Source organism: Esox lucius, chromosome 5, assembly GCF_011004845.1.
Source record: "Esox lucius isolate fEsoLuc1 chromosome 5, fEsoLuc1.pri, whole genome shotgun sequence".
NCBI lineage: Eukaryota > Metazoa > Chordata > Actinopteri > Esociformes > Esocidae > Esox > Esox lucius.
Window position 1 is genome coordinate 20,557,901 of NC_047573.1, and position 21,584 is coordinate 20,579,484.

The 21,584-nt window shown below is 42.6% G+C and overlaps 2 protein-coding genes and 1 long non-coding RNA gene across 11 annotated transcripts in view; 1 reads left to right on the forward strand and 2 right to left on the reverse strand.

Annotated features, from left to right (window-relative positions):
* Window positions 1-221: 221 nt before the first annotated feature.
* On the reverse strand, window positions 222-10,045 carry LOC105021183. The gene is made up of 5 exons (XR_828806.3): window positions 9,935-10,045; window positions 4,640-4,843; window positions 4,492-4,544; window positions 2,610-2,763; window positions 222-2,029 (listed from the first exon to the last, which is right to left on the reverse strand). It is a non-coding gene; the product is annotated as an uncharacterized LOC105021183 (long non-coding RNA).
* Window positions 9,705-16,204, forward strand: g6pc3 (glucose 6 phosphatase, catalytic, 3). Its single transcript, XM_010888676.3, has 6 exons — window positions 9,705-10,059; window positions 12,434-12,540; window positions 12,703-12,793; window positions 12,961-13,079; window positions 13,477-13,618; window positions 13,801-16,204. Exons 1-6 carry the CDS (start codon window positions 9,842-9,844, stop codon window positions 14,141-14,143), a joined length of 1,020 nt encoding a protein of 339 aa, XP_010886978.2. The 5' UTR covers window positions 9,705-9,841; the 3' UTR covers window positions 14,144-16,204.
* Window positions 16,205-16,365: 161 nt separating this feature from the next.
* tanc2b (tetratricopeptide repeat, ankyrin repeat and coiled-coil containing 2b) overlaps window positions 16,366-21,584 on the reverse strand; it is a 165,759-nt gene continuing 160,540 nt past the window's right edge. For all 9 annotated transcript variants that reach the window (XM_034292070.1, XM_034292072.1, XM_034292071.1 and 6 more), the window contains one exon: window positions 16,366-21,073. In XM_034292070.1, the coding sequence (XP_034147961.1) occupies window positions 18,709-21,073 (2,365 nt within the window). In that variant the 3' untranslated portion in view covers window positions 16,366-18,708. The remainder of the gene's footprint in view (window positions 21,074-21,584) is intronic.

Sequence of the window (21,584 nt, forward strand, 5' to 3'; positions counted from 1 at the left end):
GTGTAATGTATGGAGTTCTAAACTTTTTATGGTTATTGTATTCAATCATATTTCCCTAACCTGGCTGCAGCATACAATTTAATAAAACAAAAACATAAGAATACATGGTTATTAAATCAGCATTATTTAAACTTCATTTATCTCAACAATGGTCTACAGCATTTTGTATTTTGTTGTTATGGCCAGAAAACATTGACACACAGACGTTAGCTAACGTTAGGCAATTCATACACATCTCTGTGCTAAATCATGGGGGACAATGCGTGTTTTTAGATGACGTTTATAGTTCATTTGCAATTGTAATTAATGTAAAACGTTGTAACAATAATTTGAAATAAATCACTTGTAATAATTTACTTGTCATGATTGAGGAGGCAGGACACAAGCGCAGATTAGAGCACAGACATCCTTTTAATGTTTCTTATTCCAAACTTAACCAAAAAGAACAAAAGGCGGGTATGACCATGAACTGAAGCGTAACAACCAAGCCTAGCACCGCTAACTACAAACAATGACCAACAAACAAAGGACAAACAGCGCAACTTAAATAGGACCCCCATCAAAGGCAGCTGCCTCTTATTGGGGATAATTAAACAGTAGTGCATAGATACATAGATATGCCAAAAGGCACTTCTGCAGTCAGACCATATTTACAGTCTATGAGTCAGACCCAGACTGTGGCCTCCAGGCACATAGAGATGCCTAGAGGAACCCCAGCAAGGACCTGACAATACTAACGACTTGACAGGCCTATGCGTTAGGTTATTTGCTGCCGTTAAGGCATATCTGAATCTGAATGTCTCCTGAGTAAAAGTACATCTGGCCTGATTGTTTATACTAAAACGTTATTGAGGTTGTTAATAACATATTTAAATACAACTTTGAATTTATTGCATAGCATACTACAATTTACATATTTATTTTTTCCATTTAGTACCTCTTTTGGGAACGAGTGTGTGGGGTCAACTATTCAACGACAAAAGCTGAGGAATTATCGATAGTGAAAATATTTGTCATGCACATCCCTAGAAGGCAGCCCAAATCGGATGGGTCTTCATCTTCTTTGCCCTAACAACTTCCTTAATATGTGCGGGTTGGCAGTTAGAGCAGTTGGGCTCTGAGCTTGACCCATCGGTGCCCATAAGTACATTCTGACTATTTCATTTTGATCTAGAGTTTGTTTTTTATCAAACAAGATTTCAGAGAGCACTACTTAGGTGCTCTCTGAAGAAATGTGAAGCAAAATGAGGATAGCATTCAAGTTTTTATAAGGAGAAAGCCATTGTGATGCTTATAGTTTCCATAGCAACCAGCAGTGCAGTAATGTAACTTTATGAAATCACACTGTGATGCATTCAAGTTCCATGAGCACTCAGAAAGGACTGATGACATAATAATGGGCTTGTTTTTCCCAGGAGGTAAATGCAAAGATCTGACAATTTGTTTGATTTTCTGCTACACCAGACATACAAACGCCAACATAGAAAAATCACATACAACAGAATCAATTATTTTACCCAAAGACTTAAATTAATCTTGTCTCCCCCTCCTTGGTCTTCAGCGGCTTAAGCTTTTGCCTCAGCCACTCTGGTTGTCCTACTGTGCTCAACCAAGATGCCACTGGAGGGACTCATCTAACAACCCAGAAACAATTCTGTCATGCAGCATTCGTGACTCTTGAAGTATGCAGATTAGGAGCAGCCCAGTGCAGTTATTTTCAACAATATTCATGAATTTTGCCACAAAGAACACTCCAACCTATTAACGTACTCCTCATCTACAAATTACAAGCTATATCATTAACAAATTCCTCAATCTTCCCAAACAAAGTCAACAATTATTAGTCCACAACACATAGACACACAATTTCAATTAATATACTATACCATTACAATTAAGTAGAAGAATAAATGTTATGTAAGCATAGCAAATGTGCTGTGTTTGTATCTGTGCGTTTGTGTGTGGGTGTAGCCGTTGTCCATTACTTCTTCATATACAGCACATCTTAGGCAGCAGCCATTGAAGGAATCTGTCAAAAAGCAGAAGACACCTGGGAGAACTGGCAGTTGGTACATGCATCAGATCTGCTATGCTGGTCTGGCTGGTCATGTGTATAAAAAGAAATAATTCGTTTTTTTTCTCTCCATCAGACAAATGTTCATATTCAGACAAATGTCCCCTATATTGCAATCCTAATTCCCTGTTTGTGTCCTCAACTCTTTCTCAGACTGATTTTGTCCTTTTTGATGTGCTGCTTCTCCTTTTCCCCCACAGCTTTCTCCTGATGCCTCTAAATGGCTTTCGCCTGCTGCCGCTCAATGGCTTTCTCTTTCTCTTATTTTCTGTATTTCTTAGCCTTCTTGATCTCTTTGACTGTTTCCTTTGTCAGATCGGGCTTGACGTAGATAAGAAACACTCAACATACAGTTAACTCACAACTTTAGAAGCTGTCATTTCCCCTAGGTGAACAGTTTTAAGATCAGCTTCCCCTCCCTGTTTCTAACCTTAACCATTTGGTGAGACAATGCAAAACTGATCCAAGCACAGCGTCTTAGGAAAACTTCATAACAACCATCCATCACAACCCGTCTCTCCTTCTGGTAACTCACCTGTTGGGAAACTCTGGCACATTCCAGAAGAAGCTTCCTGCCCTATTCACTCACATTGGTGATGGGAGCCAGGAGCACCTTATTTGGGTGAGGGATGTACTCGATAGTGGGTCAGGAAGCAAGGGTGCGGAGGAGTCATAGGGCAGGGGATATCCTGTGGGGAGGGAACAAAACATATGCTATACAACTGAATGCCTCCAATGTGAACAATATACAAATAAACTCTCTCTCTGTAAAATGTTACATTTAATTATGAAAACACTGGAGACAGGTAGCCTAGAGGCCCTATCTTGTAGCAATACCTAAAAAAATAGAGAATTTTTTCAGTCTTTGAGGGATCATAACTAGGTAGCTAGTAATAAGATGGTTCTCTCTCATTCTCCATGGTAATTTGTTATTGTCTCAAACGGGGGTAAATAATCTGGTGCTGTCAGACATTTCTAACTTTGCCAGCATGTTCCTTAGAACTCTCCCGTTAGTTACATGCAGTCTTACAATGTTATGTCATTTATTTTGGGATTTATGATCATTTCAAACTATAAGTTGTAGGTAGCACAGAGGCCCTATCAGATGGACCAATAATACTGATCATTTTATTATAACACTTCATCTGTTGTGTGAATTGTTTAACTTATTATAGGAAATTAATAGATACAATCCATATTCATTACAAACAACTGTAGATATTTGTTATATTATGAAAAATATAGTAGAAATAACTACATTTAGGAAAATAGGGCATCTTGGAGACCATAACCCTAATGCTGTTTTACAAAATTAACTATAACTATGTCAACATTTTTCTCTAAATTAGGTTTAATGTTTGGGGTAGAATTTGTTATTATACACAATGTAAAGTGTGAATGAAAACCTTTTTTGTTTTATTGTCTGATAATCATCTGTTTACATCCCAATAGGGCCTCTTTGAGACCTCTCTAAATTCTAACCCTAACTCTATTTCACAAAATGATCTAAAACAATATCTTAACTCTATTTTTCCAGCTGTATATTGATAGAACATTTAGAACATGCTATGACATAGCATGAGAAGTGTAAATGTAAACAACATCATTTTAATGTTCTCAGATAATCATACCTTCACAACCCAAAAGGGCCTCTAGGAGACCTCTCTTAAAAAACAGAATTTTGATGTTACTGATCCTGCAAATTACCCTTGAAATAGTTCAATTCATACATATTGAACAACCCCTGACCTCTGTGAAAAATATGAAAGCTTAACAGTTGAGACTGGTGCTTTGGATGTCAAAAGTGGCTAAGCTATAATGTCATTGAATAGTTATCAAGATGTATATACAATGTTGACTAGCTGAGACCGCACTCAACATGCAACCATACCAAAATAACAATAGGTAACATTCTGGAACCTCCAGACCTGAACCCAATAGAAAATCTTTGGAGGGAGCTGAAAGTCTGTATTGCCCAGCGACAGCCCCGAAACCTGAAGGATCTGGAGAAGGTCTGTATGAAGGAGTGGGCCAAAATCCCTGCTGCAGTGTGTGCAAATCAGGTCAAGGACTACAGGAAATGTATGATCTCTGTAATTGCAAACAAAGGTTTCTGTATCAAATATTAAGTTCTGCTTTTCTGATGTATTAAATACTTATGTCATGCAATTAAATGCAAATTAATTATTTAAAAATCATACAATGTGATTTTCTGGATTTTTGTTATAGATTCCGTCACTCACAGTTGAAGAGTACCTATGATAACAATTACCGACCTCTACACGCTTTGTAAGTGGGAAAACCTGCAAAATCGGCAGTGTATCAAATACTTGTTCTCCCCACTGTACAAGTCTGACTCAGTGAGGGAACAGATCGAAAGATTGTCGTTCTGGTTCAGAACTGCTCCAATTCCGTACTCATCTGCCACATTCCGTGATGCTGACCTCCATTCGTAAACCTCAGCGTTGCTCTGTGGACCAGAAGAGCCAGCTAGTCATTTATAGATAATTTTCCTTACAGCGGCGTAACACCGGAAATACATAGAAGATGGTAAAACTCTCTTACCTCACATTCACAGACAATGAAAGTATTGTGTGGTTGTAGATACAGGAGGAGCACACAGTAGGTAGTGATCACTACCCAATTATGTATGGGTTAGGCCTGAGAGTAGATGATACACTGGGAAGTGGGGTTAGAAGACGGCCATTTGGAACAGCTGGCTGGGGTCAGTTTCAGGAGCTGAGTGAGCAGGGACTGACTGAGGTTGATCTAGGTGAGAAAATAGACCCTGTGAATGAGTGTATATGTGAGGCAATAATAGGGACCGCAAAACGAGCAATACCTATTTGTTCTGGGAAACGACAGAGATCGCTAGTTCCTTGGTGGAACAAAAAGTGTGGAGAAGCAGCGAATGGTGGAAATGGAGCATTCAGGCTGTTAAAAAGATCCCATAACTTCCAGTATCTCATACTTTCAAAAAAGCACAGCCAACAGTGAGGAGAATCATTCAAAAAGCTAAGAGGGAGTATTGGTGTGGAATTTGTGAAAAGATTGGTAAGAATACACCTGTGGGAGATATATGGGGGATGATTGGGAGAATGCTTGGAAACAGACAGGATCAGGTACTCCCTATACTGAATAATGGACTAGGTGATACTGTAAATAATATCAAAATATACTCAGAGGAAGGAAGTGGATGATACAATGAACGTACCTTTTACTATGGCAGAAATTAAGAGAGGAATGACATCTCTTTGCATAGGTTATGATGGCTCATCTAAGTGACATGGCAATGGAAAACATATTGGGATTGTTTAATAAAGTGTGGCAGGAGCCAGGAGGTTATGTTGCCAGCCAGTTGGAAACAAGCTATTGTCCTACCAATATGGCAGCCAGGAAAATACCCCACTAACCCATCTAGCTATAGACCGATAGCACTGACTACACGCCTGTAAATTAACAGAAAAAATGATAACTGAAAGATTGAGTTGAGGGTATATTTTTTCATGTGGAAAAGGCCTATTATATGATGTGTATGGAAGGTCTGCTCATGAAAATGGATAAGATTGGGATTATTGGTAGGGTTTTCAATTGGATTGAGGACTTTTTCTTTGGAAGGTCAATACAAGTAAAAGTTGGAAGTGCATTATCAGAGAGCTATGGAGTGGAGAATGGTACCCCCCAGAGAAGTGTGATTAGACATTTATTGTTCTCAGTAATGATAAATAATATTTTTAAATGTAAGACTGGATATTGGGAGGTCCTTATAAGCAGATGATGGAGCAATATGGAAAAGAGGGAGGAATATTTTTCATACAACATAGTGGAACACACATTACTGCAAGTGTAACAGTGGTCATTTAGGTGGGGTTTTAAGTTCTCTGTTGATAAAAACCCAGGCTATATTTTTACCAGAAGGAGAGTTGGGACTGAGGTATGTCTAAGGCTTTATGGGAAAATATTGGACGGTAGGTGTGATTTGTTTTTTTGGGATGTGGTTTCATTCTTGAAAATTATATCCATCCCTACTGACATGTTGCATAAGAAAAATGCCAATTTTAAAATGTTGCAAGCAAGTGGCTGAAAACTACTCTTATATGTCAAAGGAAGTCAAGCCATTAAATGTAACCTAATGTTAACACATGATATTGGGAGTAGCCACATTATGTTCACTATAATGAAATCTAGGAAAAACCTATAAACAGTTTTATGCTGTCTTGAGTTGATAATGCAGAAAATAAGAATGCATTTGAAAAACTATGTTGAAATGCCCTAAGATCTTTTAATATAACTAAAGATAATTCAAATGATATAATAACGTGCCAATAACCCAATGTTTCACATTCATCATGTTAGTTTGTCAGGCAAGTATATATATTTTATTCTTTCGTTTGGCTCAGCTAGTTCTCAGAAAGCAAAAGAAAACCTTAGTTATTAAAATTATTTATTAAAACTAGCATGAGTTAAAATAATAGTATGTACTTGGCTTAACTGGGCTGTACTGGTCTTTTTGACTGTAATCCATTATGCAAAATATTGTGTTAATAACAAATTAATTGCTATGTTAATAACAAATTAATTGCTAATATAGCTGAAAACATTCAGCTATATTACATTAATTATGACGATATCAGAGAAAATCTGTGTTAACTAAACTAACATTTCTACAACTTCTTCATTAGCTATGTTGTCACAGCAGAATTTATACTTGAAAAAAAGTGGATGATCTTTCTTTTTCCGATTATAAATTGAGAAAAAAAATGTTGGTACAGTAGCTAACCAAGCTCAGTCTCATTTACAGACGCAATCATGCACAAATGAAATGAACGTCAATCAAGTCACAAATGTACAGTACCTTCTGGTTATCATTCGTTATCACTGACTGGACAAGCAGGTTGGTAAAGCATGATACGAATAACTACTGTAGTTTAGCTACATTACCGTAGTGGCTATAGGTCAGCTAGAAGCAGCAAATTTGGTTTCAATACCGCCAGCTAGCTAGCAAGTAAAGTTGGCAAAATTATTATTTTAAACAGAACAATGGGTATCTAGTAAATGCAACGTTTGATTGAGGATTGGAGAGATCAACATAAAGCACTTTATGTACTTACTGGATTTTCATTCATGTATTAAAATCAATTTCAGTCCGAAAGAAGTCAAGTATGGACGGTTTGCCGCCTTCTACTCCGTGTGTGCGCGAGCAGCACGACAATGTGATGCTGAATAACTGGGCGACCGGACTCACTTATCCGGGCTACCCCTACCGCAGCCTAAGGCCAGCGAATAAATACATTATGGCTGCAAATTATTAAGCGTCCTTGAAAACCGACAACTTTCCCAATCAGTATTGATGATTTTACTGAGCATTAAAATATATTTTTGTGGGACCCCATCCAAACAAAAAAAAAAACATTATAAAAAAACAGACTTATGGAGGACGCCCCCCCCATTTCGAACCATGCATATGGGTCAGGCAATCTCCTCTGAGAAAGCTTGATATATTCCAGACACAAGGCCAGGATATGTTGTGGAGCACTCCGAACTTCACCCACTGCAGCACCGCAGATGGAGGTGGGAGAGATGCCATTACACTTAAGGAGACAACAAACTCGCCATGTCTGACTGGGTAAATCTTCAAGATCACACTGGGCAACATTCAACAAAAACTATACTTTTTTTTAGAGTGCTGGGAGCATGAACATTAGAAACTGGCACGTTTTTGGTGGGGATGTAATGACATGGCAAGAGAGTTGGGACTACTTAGATTGGACTTTTGCCCAGCAATCCCTGTTATTCCACCTCGGTTTTTACATCTGCCAATTACTTATTTGGGGTTGCTTGAGAGGGTTAGGGAAGGGAGGGAGGCAGGGGATCCTGTACTGAATACTTACTTGAATAAGGACAGTAAAACAGGCAGGACAGGAGTAGACTTTTGTGTACCTGAGTTTAAGGTTGCAGTGACTAAGAGGGCAACTGATAATCTGTCAGAATACACAATGGATTTGCTAACCATTCTGATGGCCTTAGAATGGGTGGAAGAGGTGAGGCCATACAAGGTAGTGATCTGCTCCAATTCTTGTTCTGCTCTGATGAGTTTTTGCTAAGTGTTTGTATCTCAGACAAGGTATACTGTATGAGATCTTACTGGCCCATGATAGGATAAGGCAGATGAGAATAATGAGGAGGTTCCTCTGGATCCCAGCTCAGGTGGGGGAGGAAGGACATGAGGAGGTGGACACCATTGCGAAACAGGCCCTGATAAATAAAGTGGAATTGAAAGTCTTGATAGGAAAAACCGAAGCCCCAGGAATAATTTAAGTATTATGAGCAAATGGCAAGAGTGGTGGGAAAGGGATGAAAAGGAAAGACACCTGTTTGTAATCTAGGGGACAGTTGGAGCAGAGAGGCCGTCAAATCAACAGAGGAGCAAGGAAAGCCTACTAACCAGGATGAGATTGGGACACACGAGGCTTAACGCAACATAAAAAAAGAACAGGAAAACATAATACTGGGAATTGTGGGACCTGTATAGAGGAATTAGAAATGGTTGATCTTTTTTTTTTTGATCCCAGGATTATGGGAGTGAACGGGAGAGAATGATCATAGAATTAAGGAAGCTTGGCATGGTACAAATGTATGTGAGGACAGTGTTATTAGGTACACAGAATGTGGGTATAAATTGGGTGTTTCATTTAAGGGAAACTGGATTAATAAATAGGATTTAGGCTTTCACATCGCTGCTCCACACTCCAGTCCAGTTGGTGGCGGTAATGCACTGCTAACATTGGTTGCCAACCGCCATTTAAAAACCAAAGAAGAATAAGAGTCGTTCGGTCGAATGAATGAATTCGAAGTGCACAGAGAATACAGGTCCCACTACCAACGAAAATAAATTCTGAAAACTCATGATTCCAAAAGCCTTATTCATACACATATGAGTTTTGTTGGAGAGGTCTTCTATGATCGAGACTTGGCAAACAAATACCATTTATTTATTTCTGAAACGAGGTGTACTCAATCAGCCTTCAGGCGGAACAAAATGTTCGAACCGCCAATAGCGGATTGTGTATTGCAGGCGCAGTAGACTGGCTACACACAATTAGTTCCAGAGGTCTGTTTTGATTATTTAAAGAAACAATATCTCTTTCGAACTGCACAACCTTACCAATGTTGATGTTTATTTAGGTCTATTTATTTCATGAACAACATATAGTGTAACCCCGGTATGAAAAATGCTGACGCGATGATGGAGAGACACTAATTGTTCGATTGATCAGTTCATACATTTCGATTCTTATCATCAGTTGGGAATTCACAGGTGCAACTGCAAAGTTTGTCCCATTTCTCCCCCTGTTGTCGGGCTGCGTTCACTGGGTTTTACGTTCTGAAACCTTCGATTGACACCGACACTATACTGAACCAAGCCGAGGAGAGGATGGGTAGGTTGTCAGCAGTTTCGGCATGTCACGGTCTTTTTAAATACGACATTAACTGCTTCAAGTCACACCTTGACACACCATCAAACAGGAACAAACAGTACATTAAAGTCTATTCAAATAAAGTTAACTGCGATCCGCCAACAGTATCCTAAAAAAAGTATGTTCAAGAATGTATCAAACGTTCACGCCGTGTGAACGCACCTCAGCAGTCAGAAACGATTCTGCCGCAAGGATGACCGTCCTGACTATCACATCATCAATAAGAATAGGGCCTATCTTAATTTCACTGTTTTAATTTAACCATTGACATATTGTACTTACGTTAATAATGGAGACCATACACACACAAGGTGTTTGGATGGCTGAAGCACTTCAACAAAGAACGCAGAGCTATGAAAAACTTTGGTTGATTGTCACTCACGTTGGGGACCCCAAAGCTGCTTTTCTTCTCCTGTTCCCCTTGACTTATTTTCTTAACAGACGGATTGGAGTTGCAGTTGTCTGGGTGGCTGCTATATCGGAGTGGCTTAATCTAGTGTTTAAATGGTAAGAGCAATGTTTATTAGGTCCATTACATATTTCGATGAACTTACCGGATGTTCCGCTTCTATCGCGGCTGTGTCAACTGAATCCTGTTCTGGTCTAAAGTCACTCGTTTGAAGATTAAATTCAGTAAAACTCTTTAATACAAACTCTTAAGGGCGACCATATAAGCCATGCATGTGTTATCCATTCCTGACTTACGTCTCTTATAAGTCAGAACCGTATTTTATTTGGAGGATTTAACCCATACGCAAAAATAATATATTGGAATATATTTTAATAAAACTGAATCTTATTTTAATATTTGTTGAATATATTTATAAAATAAATAAATGTATGTATTTAAATATTATGTAAATATTTGTGTAAAATATACACCCCTAACCTTCTCTATCCAGATGTCAAGTCTCCTCTATATTGGCATATATCTATAAAGTATGAAGTATAAAGTCACTGCATAGTCTTCTACTATAAATAAGACATAGGGTACGTCCTCCTATTAAAATGTAATAGGAGGACTACCCTCTATATTCCCATATACACTGAACAAAATTATAAATGCAACACTTTTTTCGCCCACATTTATCATGAGCTGAACTCAAAGATCGAAGACTTTCTCTATGTACACAAAAGGCCTATTTCTCTCAAATATTGTTCACAAATCTGTCTAAATCTGTGTTAGTGAGCACTTCTCCTTTGCCGAGATTATATGCCACACCAGTGAGGTGTATCGATTAAGATGCTGATTAAACAGCATGATTATTGCACAGGTGTGCCATAGGCCGGACACAGTAAAAGGCCACTCTAAAATGTGCAGTTTCACTGTATTGGGGGGGGTCCGAAAACCAGTCAGTATCTGGTGTGATCACCATTTGCCTCACACAGTGCAACACATCTCATTCACATAGAGTTGATCAGGTTGTTGATTGTGGCATGTGGAATGTTGGTCCACTCCTCTTCAATTGCTGTGCGAAGTTGCTGGATATTAGCTGGACCTGGAACACGGTGTCATATACGCCGATCCAGATCATCCCAAACATGCTCAATGGGTGACATGTCCGGTGAGTATGCTGGCCATGCAAGAACTGGGATGTTTTCAGCTTCCAGGAATTGTGTACAGATCCTTGCAACATGGGGCTGTGCATTATCATGCTGCAACATGAGATGATGGTCGTGGATGAATGGCACAACAATGGGCCTCAGGATCTCGTCACGGCAAAATGCCATCAATAAAATGCACCTGTGTTCATTGTCCATAATACACACCTGCCCATACCATAACCCCACCGCCACCATGGGCCACTCGATCCACAACGTTGACATCATCAAACCGCTCACCCACACGTCTGCCATCTGCCCTGTACAGTGAAAACCGGGATTCATCCGTGAAGAGAACACCTCCCCAAAGTGCCAGACGCCATCGAATGTGAGCATTTGCCCACTCAAGTCGGTTACAACGACGAACTGCAGTCAGGTCGAGACCCCGATGAAGACGACGAGCATGCAGATGAGCTTCCCTGAGACGGTTTCTGACAGTTTGTGTAGAAATTCTTTGGTTATGCAAACCGATTGTTGCAGCAGCTGCCCGAGTGGTTGGTCTCAGACGATCTTGGAGGTGAAGATGCTGGATGTGGAGGTCCTGGGCTTGTGTGGTTACATGTGGTCTGCGGTTGTGAGGCCAGTTGGATGTACTGCCAGATTCTCTGAAACACCTTTGGAGATGGCTTATGGTAGGGAAATCAACATTCAATTCATGGGCAACATTTCTGGTGGACATTCCTGCAGCCAGCATTGCCAATTGCACACTCCCTCAAAACTTGTGGCATTGTGCTGTGTGATGAAACTGCCCATTTTAGAGTGGACTTTTATTGTGGGCAGCCTAAGGCACACCGGTGCAATAATCATGCTGTCTAATTAGCATCTTGATATGTCACACCTGTGAGGTGGGTGGATTACCTCAGCAAAGGAGAAGTGCTCACTAACACAGATTTAGGCAGATTTGTGAACAATACTTGAGAGAAATAGGCCTTTTGTGTACATAGAGAAAGACTTAGATCTTTGAGTTCAGCTCATGATAAATGGGGGCCAAAACAAAAGTGTTGCGTTTATAATTTTGTTCAGTGTATATTCCCATATATTTAAATATAATAACATATGTGGAAATATATGTATGCGTCCAAAAATGTAATATTTTCATATATTTTCATACATATGGTAAAATATTTGTACAAATAAGTAATATATATTTGGATATCTCATTTAAATAGATGTGAATACACGCACATAGATTTTATAAAAGTATATTTAAATATATTGCTTTTTTGGATGAGAAATAACTCAAACAATTTTGACATTTTGAATTTTGTCTCCAATACAGGATACTCTTTGGGGAGAGGCCATTCTGGTGGATTGGGGAATCCCGTTTATTTGATAAAAATCCTCCAAATGTCCACCAGTTTGCTTCCACGTGTGAAACAGGTCCAGGTTAGTGGCATTTTAGACAATATTAAAGGAAGCTAATGAATATCATACAGAAACAGCAACAGAGCATTCCCTTTCAGGCACATTACTGACAGGGTTAACTTACAACCATGGAAACCTGTAATGTCAATATCACATTATTACTGATGTTATTCTACATCTCAGGCAGTCCATCTGGTCACGCAATGGTAACGGCAGCAGTGTGGTGGGTGATTGCATCCTCCTTGGGTTCTCTGGTCTACTCAAGCACATGCAGGTCTGACCATTTCATTCAGTACTAAATCAAAATAATGACTTTATATCACATTACTGACAGTATGTCATGTGTACCTTCTAAATTCTGGCCCCAACAGTCTAGCCTCATCGTTTATTTACTGTCTGTCAGTTTTATTTCTTCCCTGTTCCTTTGTGTACCCTTTTCAGTGTGTTGCTATCAGCTGTTCCTTACCTGCTTTATCTGCTGGGGTTAGTGGCAGTTGGCCTCTCTCGCGTCTTCATCCTGGCGCATTTCCCTCATCAGGTCATAGCTGGCTCTTTGACAGGTCAGAAAGTACCTTTGCTGCCTTGTACAACTATCCAGGAATAGATTTTCAGTGATTTAGCAGTAAAAAACACTACATTATAATAATGGATGGGTAAACTCTCATCGCCAGTCATGGTTAAAAATTAAAACTCCCTAATGTTTTCCCACAAAAAAAAAAATCACAAAAGTGGGTGAACTGTTAAAATACAATATAGGCCCTCACTACACCACTGGACATTCTTATTTTCTGTTTTAGGCGTCATGTTTGTACAGTACTGTTTTGTGTAACACACTGCAGACACACTGAACACAACATTTTGTCATGTTGATTGTATGGATGACTAAGTGTAGAGAGAGATTATTCTAAATCTAGAACACCATCATTATCAACTGTGACCCAATCTCTTTATTCCCAGGCTTAATTCTTGGGGTAGTTCTAAGCCGTCAGGTTCCAGAAGGTCGGCCAATGATGTTCTTTGTGAGTTCCAGCATGGGGCTGCTCCTCAGTGCTTTTCTAATCCACTCAGGGCTGACACGGCTGGGCTTCGACCTGTCTTGGTTAGTCTGCACAGTGTTTTCCCATGTCTCAAGGAAAACAGGCCTATGATGTTATTAAGTCTGTTTTAGAAGCAGCTATGCCTTCTAACATCTATAATTTACAGTATTCTCAGATTCAGATTTTTTTAATGAATTACTGTTGTAACTGCATTTAGTTACAGTTTTCTATTTCCATTTCCAAGGTCTATTGCATTGGCAACGAAGTGGTGCTCCCAGTCTCAGTGGATTAGACTGGACACAGCCCCATTCTCCTCTCTCACCAGGGACTGTGGTGCTATCCTGGGCCTGGGGATGGCCCAGTACTGGAAGCCAGGAGGGTACACTCTCCCATGGGCTCCACGTGCCCTGTGTCTGGCCCTCTGCTCCATGGCTCTGTACCATGTCCACCGACTGCCTCTGCCAATCCAACCACAGCCCCTGTTCTACTTCCTCTTCTTTATCAAGTACACCATCGTTCCCCAGGTGGTCATGATCTATGTCCCTGGCTTCGTGCACCTCCTCACACACAAGAAGAAAAAGGATTAAGACCACAGAGCTGTCTCAGATCCTACATTTCATTGTGTCATGAACATTGTAGTGTAAATGGGGAAAACAGCTGCGATAATTGTAGATAACATGGTCAACACTGAACACGCGCGTCTGCCAAGGCTTCAAGGTTGTATCATTTCTGGTTCTATGAAATGTGTTTAATTCTGCATAATATAGGCCAAATGTTGTCTTTGAGTCAGTTAGTCTTCTCCAGTATGTGTCATTTACAGTAATTTGAGCAATGTGGCCCACAGTGTGACAATCTCCCTCTTTAACACTGTTATGCACGCAAAACCCCACTTTGTTTGGTGCCAGTGTTTCACAATTGAACCACATCATACAAGAACTACTACAAGCCAAACTCGCCCAGCTGAATGTGTCCAGCTCTGTGATCTTTCAATGGATCACAGATTTCCTTACCAGTAGGACAAGATGCACAACGACGGCCGTACACATTTTGTACTTCTAATCCCTCAGTATTGGAGCTCTGTGAAGACGCTAAACCTGCCGTTATTCACTCAATCCCCGTGTGTGTACCTCCCAGGGGCGTAGGTTTCATTATACATGAGTGGGTCATGTCCCCCCCACTTTTTGAAAATTGAATTTTGTCTGGTTTTTTGTTAATGCAAAGGCAAAGTGAATGGCACAGCTAACTAGCTATGGGACGGAGGATATAGCTAACCAACTAGCTTAATAGTTGATCTCTTGGAAAGTGGGCTAACGTAGTTCCCTACATAAGTAGCTGCTTTTGACATTTCAACCTAATGTGGGACTTATAGATCAAACATTGCCATCTGGTTCTTCTTCAATGTAGCTCAAGTTGTTCATGTCAATTTTATGTCCTGCATTTTAGCAGGATCAGATGGTGACCGTGAGAAGGTCCTTGTCACAGAAGAATCAGACAGCCAGGGTGAAAAGGTCAACCGGGGAACTGAGGTGAAATGTTGTCTTTAAAGGTGGATAACTTAAAGAACATTAGTCATGTTATGTGTAGCCCATATCTTGAATATTCATATTTATTAGCAGAACCAGAAGGATGTTGAGTCAACCAGTGTAGTCATGCAAGAGAGTGGTGGAGCTTAGGAGGTGAGGTTGTGAAATTAAAGTGCAGTACTGGCAAAATGTACATGTAGATCATATCAGCCACACACATTGAAATACAGAGGTCTGTAGTAGCTCTTCACTAAGGGCACACATCATAGACAATATGTAAACTAAGTAATATTAAATGAAATGGCTGAAGGCTGTATTCTGTGAGGTTTGTTGTTGCAGAATCAATGAGATATTGTGTCCATCAGTGCACATACAGCATATGGCCAAAAGTATGTGGACACCCAACCATCACACTTATATGAGCTTGTTGGCCATCCCATTCCAAATCCATGGGCGTTGACAAAAATATATTTGTCCCTACTGACGCTGCTATCCTGAGTGCAGTTGCACCAAGGCCCGCAGCGGGTGGGTGGCCCATGCTTGACCTCTATAAAAATGTTTTTTGTAATTTTATTTTAAATTGTGTGTTTCTATCTGGTTATCACTGTCATACGTCAGGATTGGCTTTCAATGCGTATATAGCGCTTTACAATTTTTCATCACTGGGGGGGGGTCCATGTCAGGACAGCTTGCACCCCGGCCTGGCGTCTCTATGCCAGTGTTTGTCCCCCTCACATTTGAAATCAAGCCTATGCCCCTGGTACCTCCCAACAGTGTTTCTGCCAAGCTAGTCAAGTATGCAGGTGACACTGCTCTGTTGGATCTAATCAGTGATGGCGGTACGTCTCTACCGTGGAGAGTTTGACCGGCTCTCCGATGTCCTGATAGGTGCAGACACTGGAGCTGTAAATATGTACATCAACTGTAAAGCCATGTATAGGATATACACACAGCTCATATGTCATTAGCACATATTTTCTGACCACCCATTGTGCATCAACTTTATGTATATTATGTAATCTGTTCTTTTATGTTGTCTCATCCAAGCAGCACCATTACATTAATGAACATTCTTTTTATGTGTAAATGTACTTGGTGAATAAAGGCAACTCTTTTGGTGATCTATTTTTTGTGAAAGAGTGCCCCCTTCTGGTTGAACTAAATCACTGTACCCATTTAGAGAAGTAGTTGATACTTTGCAAGATGGCATGTAACTTACGGAATTCTGTATACTCTTAAGTATATTTTATGATATCCCAACATAAATGAATGACATGCATGCGAGAGGTTTTTCAGTGGTAACCATTTTTATATATGTTATTCTTCAATACATAGTTTGGACTGTACAGATTACAATCAGTTATCATGAGATAAAAACACATTCTTTTAATTGTTTTTAATTCAACTATCATCACAGCGCTCTGAAAGCTCACATGTACAGACAAGAGAACTCTGCTCAGCAAGCAATACATTAAAATAAAATTAGGAACCCTTCAGAGTTTTGCGTTTTGTCTGGTTGGAGGGAAAGGATAAAAGACATTCAGGGATAACAGCTTCTTTACTCTTATCCAAAATCACAAATGTTTATCACAGACCAGATTCAGGACACTTTATGTATATACTGTATGTGTTTCTGTTTGAGATCGTGACTGGAGAAATAATAAAACATGCTTTTGAATATTTACAGCCAACTATTTTACATAAAAATTTGATAAAACACCTCAAAAGTTCCTCGTCATAGTCATTTTTGAAATAGTACAACTCTCAAACGTACAGTAAGGTTTTAACGTTTGTCCTTTGTGAGTTTTACTGACAATCGGGTACCATTTTTGCCATTTCATTTAGTGATTTGAATTGAAAACGAGACCCAAACATAAGCTGTCTGTGAACTGATAACGACTAACTGAACATTGAATCTGACCTACATACTTTCATGCAGCAATTTTCTATACTCACACCTGCCAAATATAAAAATATGTCATGATTACAACCATACAATCTTTTTATTTGTCTCTTCAGGACTTCACCTTGAGACTAATTTGGGGACATCTGATCGACTTTGTTTTTCAGTCAGAGGCTTTCACACACACTAGGACTGATTTGAAGAGTAGCTCTAAGAACTGCAAAATCAGAACATTTCCACTGGTAGTGCAGATTCAAAAGCACAGAAGCCATTTGTGCAACCTGTCTGAAGGGATCTGGGGTTGGCAAGAGGGGGATATTTTGGACAGTACTGTATATACAACAGATACAGTTTGTGCTATAAAGTCTATACATCTTCATACATTTAAAAACATTGTTTGCTTTTCATGTTATAAATTAAGAACTTGCTTGGTAGATCAGCGTTCCTAAGACGATGAGTCATTATCCAGTATCATTGGCAAGAAGCCCCACCCAACCTCCATTCATCCATACTGATTAACAATTATAATGATAATAAAATAATTAAAATACATAAAGTGCAACCTTAGTTAAGAACTTCACAGGCATTTAGTGCAGAAATTGTTGAATAAAAAAATGTAAATAACGAAAGCAAATTATAGGATCTAAATGCAAAATAAACATTTCTTAAAAACAGTGGTTCGCATGTCTGCATTTACTTTGCTGATTAAACATCATCATCTTCCTCATGTCATCGTGTTTTTCTATTACTTGAAGCATGGAATGGGGACATCTACAAACTTTGGTATTTTTATGACATTCTCTGTCCAGTCTGGCAATAAAAAAATACAGATATTGCACAAAACTATACTCCTTATACAGCTTAAGCACTGCAATTCTCTTGGAAGAATAACAACATTTTACGAGCACAATGTAGCAATTATGTCCAGTATTGTATTGGATGGGTACTAGTCTCTAGGGCATGTGTGTAAAAGGCCATAGCAGTTACAATGAACTTCAAACTAAAGGCAACATTATTTATGTTGGAGTGAAAATACCACAAATATAACAAACCTAATATTCATCTGAGTAATTCAAAGTTTGTAAATGTCCCTCATCACCAGCCCCAGTCCACCTTCCAAACTGGCTGTTGCGTGACTAGGATGACAAAAGGTTAAAAACGGGGCAAAACAGAAACAATCCAAATGCAAACTGTTATGTTCATACATATATACATTACATAACTCAATAAATATCATTTTTTTCCCTCTAAGCACTGTAAAGTTGGAGCCATTTACAGTATTGAACATCATGAATATTGTATTACATATAGTAGCAACCTTGAATAGGAGCACACTTGGTATTTTAAGGATAGAATATGGTGGATGGATAGTGTCCACTGGTGGAGTAAGGTAAAGGTCCCCCAGTTTCACACTGCCGCCCCCCCCCCCCCCGCCTTAGAAACTTTACGACCAAGAGTCCTGTGTGTGTAAACAGGACTGGCCCTATCGTCACCCTTCGATTTCTTTTCTTTCTATATGTGCAGAGTTGAAGCATAACAACAAAACAGCAGTCCCGCATTTCTCCGTGTCTCGTTTCACAACTGCCTGCCCCTGGGCACGTGTCTATGGTAGATGCCGCTTTTCACGAGTGGCGTACTCTGTCTGTTCCTCATCCGTGACGTGCCTTTACTCAGCCGCCCTGCCTTCCGCATCCCACCCACACACGCCCGGGTCCGCGCGGGACGTTCAAACATTGGACTCCACGAAAGGTCTCTTTGGTTTGATGGGGGACGTGGGGCCCTGCCTACTGTCGCGGGAGAGCTGCCGGTACATGTTATCCTGGTAGGCCTGAGCTACGGGCAGGGTCCTGGCCACCTTCACGTCTGGATAGGTGGGCATCTGGCTCACCCGTTCCAGGACGTCCTCTCCCCCTCCGCCCCGGGAGCCGCCGTTGGCGAGCTTGCCCAGGGAGGACTGCTGCTGCTGGGGCTGTTGGTAGTAGTCCTCCTCCAGGAGGTGTCCGTTCTGGGCGTTGTTCGTCTTGTTGTAGTAGGCGATGTTCCCCAGCGAGGTGGGCGGGCTGTAGGACGAGACCTGCTGGGCCAGCTGGCCGGGAGACGTGGGGCTGACGCCGGAGTCCATGGAGGTCATGACCCAGGGCCGCTGGGACGAAGGCTGCTGCAGGTACTGAGTCTGGTGCGTCCTGGCCGTCTTGTCTATGATGCCCATGAAGGGTGTGGTCCGCGAGCGGGTGCCCTCGCCGTGGTACAGCCCCCCGCCGCCTCCCTGGGGGGGCGAGATTGGGGAGACGTCGTCATTGCAAGAACGCTCGTAGCCCTCGTAGCCCTCATAGGCCACCTGCAGCGGGATCTCCATTCCCTGGACGGACGAGGAAGGCCTGAAGCCGGGGGCTAGATTACAGCCGGAGCTCGCCGTGGAGATGTTGTTGCTGGAGGGGGAGAAACGGAGACCTACGCTCTGGGAGTGGATGAGGGGCCGGGGAGTGGAGATGTGCTGCTTGATCTCTGCCGGGTTGGCGCTGATTGGCCGCCTGACCATGTGGGCGATCTCTGGCGATCCCAGCTGGCACTGGGGCATGACGCTGTTTTGGCGCTCCAGCTCGTGCTTGGCGACCGGGTAGTATGCGGCCGACTGGCTGCGGCTGATCTGGGGGGTCTGGCTGTAGCGGACGCCGCCCTGGACCCCTTGTACGCCGCCGGTGGTACGGTAGGCAGAAGACGGGCGCTGGGGTAGGTCATCCTTTATCAGACCCTCTATCACCCCTCCCCGCCCACCGTGCTGACAGAGGGCCCCGGCTGACAGGCTGGACTGGGGCATGGAGCGGCCATCCAGGGAGGGCTGGTACACCAACCGGCTCTGGCTCTCCATCGCCACGTCCATGGAGCCACCCTGGTAGCGCATGGGGTGGCCATAGGAATTGCCGGGCTGGTTGGTGCGAACGATCTGCGCCATGGATGGCTGGAGGCGCAGGCCCTGGGCCTGGTGGTGCTGAGAGGCTTGGTGGAGAAGCTGGGCCTGGTGGTGCTGCTGGGAGGCCTGGTGGTGCAGTTGGGCCTGGTGGTGCTGGTGGGTCTGGAGGGTGTCGTGGTGCAGGGAGGCCTGGTGGTGCAGCGAGGGCTGGTGGTGCAGGGAGGCCTGGTGGTGCAGGGAAGGCTGCGAGCTCAGCTGGAAGGACCTCTGGCTGCTCATCTTAGACAAGGGAATGGGTTCCTGCTGGTAGCGCACCGGAGAGCCCGACTGGGATCTGTACAGACACACGCTCTCCACTGGGGGGCTGGCTCGGTACTGGCTCTCCACTGGGGGGCTGGCTCGGTACTGGCTCTCCACCGGGGGGCTGGCTCGGTACTGGCTCTCCACCGGGGGGCTGGCTCGGTACTGACCCTGGACCGCACACCGGCGCAGGGGAGAGAGCGGCGGGCTCTGATGGCCGTGGTCCATCCCCTGGCCCACCCCTCCTCCGCCGTCCCCGACGGTAGGTGGGCTGAAGCGGTAGGCGCTCTGGTGCACTGGGGAGGTCGGTGGAGGGCTGTGCCGGTAGTGGGAGTTCTGGTGGGCGGGGGAGAGGGAGGGTGGAGACGGAGGCTGGTAGCTCTGGCTGCCCGGCGAGGACATGGAGGTGGGACTCGGGCGACCGAAGTCGTAGACCTGACCCGCGGACGAGCGGCAGGCCTGGCCGTGTCCGGTCGGGGAGAGAGGGGGACTGTGGATGACCGGCAGGCCGGAGGGGTTGGAGCGCGGCTCCCTGTCCAGAGGCAGACCCAGACCACCCATAGACATGGCCTCCAGCTCCTGCTCCAGGTAGTCGTCATCCTCAAACAGGTCCTGGACTGGCTCCATGTCCTCCAGCCGGGGCTCCGGGGGAGGAGGGAGCTCTATGGGGAGCGGCAGGGAGGACAGGGACATCTCTTCCTCCTCCGGGGGAGGAGAGGGCGGAGGAGAGGGCGGCGGCTCCAGCTTCTGCGCGTCCTCCTCCTCCTGGGCGAGCTGTCTACACTCCTCCTCCACTCGCTGCAGGAGGCGCTGGATCTCGCGGTGGTTGGGGCTCTGCTTCATGGCTTCATTCAGATCCTCCAAGGCTTCAGGGAACTGCCTACAGGTTCACACAGCAGGGTTGGAAGAGGGGGAGGTTTAGACTCTTACATGGAAACACTGTATTTCTACAACACTGATTTTATTCATGGAAATGAAACAAATCTATAAAAATAAATGCCCTTAAGGAGCTGCTTGCAACGGCAGGAGGGGAGGGTTTATATAAACCCCTGCAATAAATGAAATGTTTGTTAATTATTGTATTGACTTAAAACCGGTAAAACATTTCCTCATTTCAAAACAATCTGTCAGTGAAGGAGCGAAACGGTTTGGTGAGAAAATGTAGGAGGACAAGAAGTGGAACATGTAAATCATCTTATAGAGGAGGACGAGAAGTGGAACATGTAAACCATCTTATAGAGGAGGACGAAAAGTGGAACATGTAAACCATCTTATAGAGGAGGACGAGAAGTGGAACATGTAAACCATCTTATAGAGGAGGACGAGAAGTGGAACATGTAAACCATTTCAGAGAGGAGGACGAGAAGTGGAACATGTAAACCATCTTATAG